This window comes from Belonocnema kinseyi, chromosome 4 (assembly GCF_010883055.1).
Source record: "Belonocnema kinseyi isolate 2016_QV_RU_SX_M_011 chromosome 4, B_treatae_v1, whole genome shotgun sequence".
NCBI lineage: Eukaryota > Metazoa > Arthropoda > Insecta > Hymenoptera > Cynipidae > Belonocnema > Belonocnema kinseyi.
The window spans coordinates 51135094-51144180 of record NC_046660.1 but is presented as its reverse complement, the minus strand read 5'-3'; the positions used below and the strand labels follow the sequence as shown (position 1 = coordinate 51144180).

The window sequence follows — 9087 nt, the reverse complement described above, 5'->3', positions numbered from 1 at the left end:
TAGAGCTCCAAGGAGATTATGTTGAAAAATAAAAAAAAAATTACCCAAAAAAAATTGTTTTTATACTTCATTCTAAGGACTTATTGAACTACCCTCGTATCTCAAATAATTCGATAGATTTTTCTTTGAAAAATTTGCAAAATTCCCGTTTTCCCGATCCAGCGGCCATCCTGAAATTATTACAACCAATCGTAAAAAAAATACAGACTAAATTTGATACCTTATCGTTCTTTTCCAATTTCTCGGTCTTCAATTGCTTTATGGGCACTGATGGAGCGATTGGTAAAGACAAAGGAGGAATAACAGGAGGAATATTCATCACAGGTGGCAGAACAACGGGCGAAGGAATCGGTACCGGCACTTCCTTCTCAGGCTTCACTTTCACCATCTTTTCCTTCTCCACTTTCTCAACTTTTTCCGGCTTCACAATAGGCGGAATTTCCATGAAAGGTGGCAAAATTGGTTTCTCGCGATCCACAAATTTCGGCTTCGACATGGAATAATCCTCTGGCTTCATGGAAGGGTTCAGGAATCGAGGAGGTATCGGCAAATTTGGCAATCCAGGATGCGGGCCAGGAACGCCTTTGGGAAGCGGGAGAGGAAATCTTGGAAACATTGGAAGGCCCATTGGATGCGGAATAAGACCGGGACCTGGAGCTGCAAATGGATAGAAAGGAAATGGCAAAACGGGAGGAATATTTGGCTGTTCTCGTATTGGCGGAGGATCAGGAGCCTGGGGAGTTTTCGGTCGTTCCACAATTTCTAGATCAATTGGTACAATTGGCATTTTCACCTGAAAAGAAAAATATACATATTTTAAGTTTAAAAATTACATTCTCCGGGCTCGGACTCACTACGGAGATAAAAAAAATATTGTCAATAGTGGCATATAATTTGAAAAATAGTAGCAAAATGTCATGCCATTTTTTAGGTATTCAATCAAACGGGGTTAACTATTTTGGAAATCTAGTATAAAATACATATCTCCCTTAAAGTCGCGTGAAATTTTTATCAATGTTTTCATAAAAAACCATGAATTTGAAATATTTGATATTTTCTAAACTTCTTTTCTATATATTAAAAATCGTTTAATTATGTCAAAATTCCTAAATAAACGATGAAATCTTTTAAATTCTTTGAAATGCTGTAGAATCCCATTAAATCTAATAAAGCCTCTTGGAATACCTTAACATATTTAATATTTTCTAAAATTCAGGGTGACCGCTTTAATTGACGTAATAAATTCCCGGTTTTTTTTCCGGTTCGCAGATATTTTTCACGGTCAATGAAATTTAAAAAATGGAACACTAAAGCTAAAAAATTTTCCACTTGAGGTAATAAAAACAGAGCTGCGAATGAAAGCACTCAAAGTGGAACTGTTAAATTTTGAAGTTTTTAAATTGACATTTAAAAGTTTTTAATTGAAAAATTTTTTTATTGAAATGTTCAATATTTTACGCGTATAAAATTGAAAGTACTAAAATTTTTCAATATAAAAACATAAATCCACGGTATCATTTTCAATGCTCTAAATTAAAAAATCAATGAATGAACTTTAAAATTTTCAAAATTATGTAATATTAAGGAATTTTAAGCTAGAAACATGAAACATTGAAAAATTGGAAAAAATTAAACTGAACACTTCTTAAATTAGAAATTCAATTATTTTCTTTTTAAATATTTTAAACATCCTCGGAAAGCTTCAAAACTTTATTTCAAAATTTTGGGAAATCTAGAAGTTGTTTTAAATTTCAAATTATTTTGAAATTTTTTTCAGAACTTCTAAATATCTGTCAAAATGAATTGAATTTTTTCTAAAATTTTCAGAAAATCCAGCAAATTTTAGAAAAATTCGTTACAATTTGGATGAATAAGTAACAATTGAACAATTATTGTTTGTAGGCGAAATTTGAGTAATTTTAAGAGATATTTAGAAGTTTTGAAAAGATTCAAACTTAATGTAAAACTTGAAATGATAGCCTAATATAAAACAAAAAAAAAAGACTCTTTTGAACAATTGTGAAAGGCTTCAAAATAGTAGAAACATTTTTTTAAGATTCCTAGGAAAATTTAAAATAACTTTTCATTTTGAAAAATTATTTTAAGAGAATATTTAAAAAGTTTTTCAAAGATTTAAACAAAATTTTCAAAGAAGATTCTAGAAGATTTTAAGAAAACTTTCTAAAATTTGCATGATAATTTTTAAACTCCTAAACATATCTTAATATTACTCAAATTTTTTCTACAAATGTTAATTTGTAAATTATACATTAAAATTTTAGAATTTCACTTGCAAATTAAGCATTTTTTAATTTACAATAGTTAAATCTTCAGTGCAAAAATTAATTTTCAGTCAATGAAAAAATCGAATATTCAATTAAAATGATGAATCTTTAACAACAAATTATTTTTGAATAAAAGAGCAACTGTCAACCAAGTAATTAAATCTATATTCACAAGAGATACATTCGGAACAAAAAATATATAAGTTGATATTTCAACCAAAGAAGATTAAAATTTTTAATAAAACAAATAATAGAGATCAACAAAAAAGAACGAATTTTCAAGAAAAAATTAAGTTTTAAATTTCGAAAATTGAAGTTTAAAATTTGTTTCATTCAACAATTTTGTATTAAAATGCTTAACAATTTAGACGTATAAATATGTAAGCTATTAACACTTTTCAACTGCACAATTTTAAAATAAATGCAGTTAAACTGCCAAATTACAAATTTGGAACTTTTGACAATTCTCAAAAATTTAAAATTCCCTATTTAAATCCAAAATTTTTATTCTTTTCGAAAAATTCCCTATTTAAATCCAGAATTTTAATTATATTGGGAAATCTTCCATTTAAACTAATTTCAAGAATTAGAACTTTTGAGAAAATTTTCCTGTCCCAACTCATAATTTAATTTTTTCGAAAATACCTCGTTTTAACACAGAGCAATAATTTTGTTGAAAAAATTCAGTTTTCCATTAAGAATTGCTATTCTCCTGGATAAATTCCAGTTCCAACTCAGAATTTGTTAAGAATTGAAAATTCCTTCTTCAAATCCGGAAGTTTAATACTTTTCGAAAATTTTCCGTTTCCAAAAAAAATTCGAATTTTTGTAAATTCCCGGTTCCAATTTATAATTTTCCTCGAAAATATCCCGTTTCAACTTAGAATTATAATTCATTCTAATACAAAATTCCCTGTTTCTGTTCGGAATTTATTTAGATTTTAACATTCCCTGTTCCAAAGAAGATTGATAATTCTTTCGGATAAATAACAGTTTCAATTCAGAATTGGTTAAAATTTGAAAATTCTCTGCTTCAACTCAGAATTATAATTCTTTGGAAAAATTTCCTGTTCCAATTCAGAAATTTGTTCCTTTTCGAAAATTTTCAGTGCTAGCTCGGAATTTTGTTAAAATTTGAAATTCCGGGTTATTATTCTGAATTATATTATGTTAAATTATTTTAATTTCAAATAGTTGAAAAATCCTTAAAATGTTTCGAAATTCTAGTTCAAGATCTTGAAAACATCTGCATGTTGTTTCGAATTTTTTCAAATTCAAAAATATTATTAAAAGTTTTTCACAACTTCTGAATATGTTTTAAAATTATTCGAATTTCAAATAATTAAAAAAAAAATGTTAATTTTCCTAGCAATCTTAAAAAATGTTATTATTAAAAAGCTTCTTAATTTCATGTTCGAAATCCGCCAAATTCTATATTTGGTTTCAAATTAGGCCGTGGAATAATTGCACTGAAATTTTGGTAATAATAGCCGGGCTTTATCGGTACACGTAGACACTTCGTTTAAATTATTTGAAATCATTTCAAATTTTTAATTAATTTGATTTTTTCCAAAACTTCTAAATATTTCTTCAGCTTACTCGATTTTTTCTAAGAATAATAGGTGTTCAATTGTTATTTATACATCAAAATATAAGAAGTTGATTTACAAATTAAATTTTTTTTAATAGAACAATTAAAATTGTAATTTTCAAAGTTTAGTTTTTTTGTTCCGTTTTGAATATTTTATTTGTAATTACTGATTTTAAATGTACAATCAAATATTTCTAAATATTAAGTAATTGTTCTTTTTTTCTCATTTTTGAAAATTTTAAATTACGTGATTTAGGAATGGAATATTTTAGACTGAAATTTAATAAAAGCCTTTAATTATAAATATATTATTTAAAACTTATTTTAAATTTAAAAATAGTTTATAAAGTTTCAATAGTGCGTTTACATTTGCTTAAAACTTTCCAATTGAAACGTTCAATTTTTAACGTCAAAATCTAGAAGTTCTAAAAATGTGAACTGATGCCGAATCGTTTTGCACAATCAATTATTATTTTTTTATTTTAAAGTGCAATTCAAATTTTAAAATCAATAAATAATTCATATTCACAGTTGATTTAACTAATTTTTTAAAGAAAATAAAAAATATTTCACTGATTTCGGTAGTTTAAGAGAATTGATCAAATCTATAGGTATTCAAGATTAATTCAAAAGAATTCCAAAGAATGCAGCATGAATTCCAAATCAATTGAAAAAATTTAATAATCTAAAATAATTATTTCAGTGAGATTGTTGTGAATTTAGAAGAATTCGAAGGAATTCAATAGATGGAAGAAATTCATGAGAATTTAAGTGAATTGAACAAAATTGTAAAAATAAAAAAATTTCCCTTGAATTGAGGAAAAGGAGAGTAAAGACAAATTAGGGCGAATTCAACAAAATGTAAGAGAATCAAAAATAAATAATGAATTTACCAGGATTAAAAATAAAAATTGAATTGAAAAATTGAATTCCTAGTTATTTCATCAAAGTCTTTCAAATTCCATTAAATTCTTCTGAATTCAAACAGAATTAACTCAAATTGATAGAATATTTAAATTTTTTCTATTTATTTGAATTCATTTGGAATTCACTTAAAATTTTTTTCAAATCTTTTGAATTTCTTCGAATGCAATCAATTCAAAGGATTTACAAATTATTATTTTTTTATTCACGCTAAAGTATTTTTAACTCATCTTGAATTTTTAGACATTCACTCAAATTCTTTCCAATTTCTATACATTTTCCTAAATTTACTAAAAATTTAATTTATTCAGTGAAATTTCGGTATAACTTCTTTTGAATTAACCTTGACATTTTGAATTCTTCTCATTTGCTTTAAATATCTCAATTATTAAGAATTTCATTCAATTCTTTTGAATTCTCTTACATTTTTCTAAATTCACTTAAAATTGAATGAATTCAATACAATAATGTTTATTTTTCTTTAAATTATTTTCAACGTCTTATTTAATTTGGCCTGAGTTCTGCGTGCTCTCGTTTGATTTAATTCAAGGGAATTTTTTTTTATATCATTTATATTTTTAAAACAAATTTTAAAATAATCTGATTTTATTTGAATTCACTTACATTGTTACAAATTCACCTTGTATTTGTGTGATATTCATCAAATTTTTCTCATTAACTTTCTCTAAATGCAATCAAATTTTGCTTAATTTTTTGTTCTGTTTAATTTTACTTTCTTTCTTTCATTTTTCTTGCTCAATTCAAGGAAAATTGTTTCATTTTAAAAATTTGGTTGAATTCATTTTTAATTATTTTAATTTATCCTGAATTGTTTTTGAATTAATATTGAATTCCTATTAATTTCATCAAATTCTATTAAATTCCCTTCAATTCTTCTTGACTAACTCCAATTTTACTGAAATTGATGTATTATTTTTATTTTTCTTTAACTCATTTAAATTCGTTTGGAATTTACCATAAATTCTTTGGGATTTTGATTTTCTTTTTAATCACCTTGAATTCTTTTGAACCTTATAAACTCATTCTTTCGTTTTGATTCTCGTGAATTTCGTTGAATTCGCCCTGATTTCGTTCTCCTATTTTACTAAATTCAAGGAAAATAATTTGATTTTTACCATTTTCTTTAATTTATTAGGAATTCAGCCTATATTCGTATTGATTTACACTTAATTCTTTGAAATTCTCTTGAACTTGGTTTAATTCTCTCAAATTCTTATGAGGTTCATCAATCTCTCAAATTCCATTGAATTCTTTTAAATTCACACCAATCATACTGAAATCAATGGAATACATTGAATTTTTACATTGCTCTTCATTTAATTTGGGGCCCAGTGCTTTAGCCGGAATTCTTTTGGATTTAACTTGCAGTATTTTAAATTCACTCACTGAAGTACTTTAAATTCACATTAATTAATTCATATTCACAGTTGATCAACTAACAATGTTTGTTATCAAAAATCTTCGATTTTAAATGTTTCTAATTTTTAAGCGTTTAAGTCTTTAAAATTGCATTTTGAAATTCTTTTAATTCAAATACGCATTCTAAACTGAATCATATCAAAATTGAAAAAAATCACAATTTAACTTTTTTTTTTTAAGGGCATGTGATACTTACAGTTTCCCCGGCGTTTTTTTCCACAAAAATGAAAATGTTTAAAAACTGAATGCGGAGATGCTATAAAATATCATAAGTCCCCGGACTCTTTTTTGAGGGATAATAACAAAAAAATTTAATGTGCTAAATAAAAATTTTATGCATATGTATTATTTTGAGGTTACGTCGTTTTTCATCTCTGCCTTTCCGATAATCTGGAAATTATTTATGAAATAAACTTTTTTGATTGCCTGCAAAAAGGGTTAGTTCCGGGAGATTAGTTACTATGTTTATTTGCAAGTCCAAAGTTTTCGGCCAAAAATATTGTTTAGTTTGGAAGTAACGTTCGGGTGAATTGTAACACACATAACCTCGAAATATACACGTACGTTGTTAGCAATATAAAAAATGTTTTGATAAAAAAAACACAAAAAAAGTATGTGGGGACGTCCGTTAGCATGTTCGCTATCATTTCCCAAATTTTTAAGACAAAATATTGATTATTCTAGAAAAAAAGCCGTCGGAACCTAAAACTGGTAAAATCGATACTAATTCCTAAGCGCTATGCAAATTAATCAGATTTTGCTAAATTAAAACTTTTTTGAATTAAACCAAAAAAAAAGTGTGTGGGGACGTCCGTTAGCATGGTCGCTATCATGTCCCAAATTTTTAAGAGAAAATATTGATTATTAAAGAAAAAAAGCTGTCGGAACCTAAAACTGGTAAAATCGACCATTTTCTAAGTATCACATGCCCTTAAACGGTTGAAATCTAAGTTGGACGTATTTTTTTCTATAAATTTGCAAAACTCCCGTTCAAAAAATAAATTCACGGTTTCAGATTTTTCCAGGTATATACCCTGATTTAAACCTCAGAGCGATTCACATTGGCATAATTAATGGAATTAATTCGATAAAAAAAAAAACACAGAAAAACTCTATTAGAATAATAAAACAAAAAGGTAAGATGCCAAATTTTACCTTCTTTGGAGTCGCGCCCTTCGGAATTTTGACTTTCGGCTCCTTTTTCTTATTAACCCTCTCCTTCTTCTTTTTCTTCGGCTCAACTGGAACAGGCAGAGCAACGTCCGGAGTTTTTGGTGTTCCAGGCGGCGACATATTATCAAACATGTAAACATTTGAGCCAGGACTTTGAAAATCGTCAGCGTCGCCTCCATCCGGCGGGACAACATCAGGAGTGTGTGGTGTTTTTCTCTCCTCCCTGTTAATCTCGACATCCACTTTCTGAGCCTGTCGATCCTCGTCATCAACAATCACGGGAGGCGAAGCTTCCCAAGAATCGGACACTTTTTGCTTAACCTGCTCCAGCTCCTTGTCCGTCTTCGAGATCTTTTTGAATATATTGAGCTTCCTTTTGTCAGGTTCCGACGCCACTTTATCCACATTTTCATCCTTCTTCTCCACAATTGCAACATTATTCGGCACCTCAACGACCTTGTCTGGCTTGACCTTCGGCTGAGTCGACTTCACCTTCGGACTCGTTTTAGTTTGTGCCAATTTTGGCGTTCCTGGTCGATTCGAGGGACCTGGCGCTTTACCGCCGCCGGGTTTCAAAGCTTTCAATTTAGCAAGTTCCTTCATCCCCGTGAGCTTCTTCACCTCGTCCGGCTTGAAGAGCTCCTTCGCCCGATTCTTCTTCTTATTCTCCTTGTCCAATTTTCGACCCTCGGGCGTCTTCTTCACGACTTTCTTTGGTTTCTTGTCTGTTTTTAGTTCCGGCGGCACCATCGGATACGAGCTGGGTGGAGGCGAATCTGATCGGGCTTGTTGAGGAGTACGCGCCTCGGGAAGTTTGCCCTCGCGAGCAGGCGACAAAAATCCGGAAGTGGTCATCATGACACTGTGAATTTCGCGAAGAGGTCGGCCTTCTTCGGTCAGCTTTGGTCGTTTTGTGATTGGACTCTCGAAGGAGACTGGATCCACAGGTCGTTTGAAAACTCCCTGAGCATTTGAGCCGTTTGGCGATTGATGCTCGGAACTTCCTGAAGGCATTCCGTTTGAATTTGGCGAGTCGCACAATCCATTTACCAGAATTTCCGGCTTTTCTGATGCGTATTCTTCTGAAAGAAAGAGGGTTTATTCATTTCCTGCTTGTAAATAAAGATAGCTGAAGAAAAAACGAGGGCTGTTACAAGAGTCTGGTTAGAAAATAACATGAATTTTCCAGGTATAATTTTGAAATAATTCCCGGTTCGCAAATATTTTTCCCAGTCAATATAATTTGGAAAATCGAACTCTATTCTAAACAGGAAAAGTACAAGTAATACACAAGAAATTAAAGCATTTAAAGTGGAAATCTTGAATTTTTAACTTTTAAGATTCAAGTTTACAAGTTTTTAAATTCAAAAATTTTGTATTCAATTGATCAATAATTTCAAGTTTAATGATTTTAAACTGCAAAATTCAGAATTTTTAATATTCACAAATTATAGGGTTCAAAGATTTTGATTAGGTTCCAAAAATATAGAACCACGTTAACATTTTCAATAGTCTAAATTTAAGAATCAATTAACAAACTTTTAAAAATTTCCAAATTATAAGTTATTTTAAACTAAAAACATGAAAAATTCTAAAACTTAGATTTTTCAATTTAAAAATTCTTAAATTAGAAGTTAAATTATTTTCATTTTAAATAGTTTAAATATCCTTGAA

The 9087-nt window shown here is 28.9% G+C and overlaps 1 protein-coding gene across 3 annotated transcripts in view; it reads right to left on the bottom strand.

Moving 5' to 3' along the window:
- LOC117170684 (transcription initiation factor TFIID subunit 3-like) overlaps positions 1-9087 on the bottom strand; it is a 51150-nt gene that overhangs the window by 31673 nt on the left and 10390 nt on the right. For 2 of the 3 annotated variants that reach the window (XM_033357651.1, XM_033357653.1), the window contains exons 4-5: positions 7396-8495; positions 221-793 (exon numbers count right to left, since the gene is read on the bottom strand). In XM_033357651.1, the coding sequence (XP_033213542.1) occupies positions 221-793; positions 7396-8495 (1673 nt within the window). The remainder of the gene's footprint in view (positions 1-220; positions 794-7395; positions 8496-9087) is intronic. The other variant, XM_033357652.1, reaches the window with a different exon arrangement.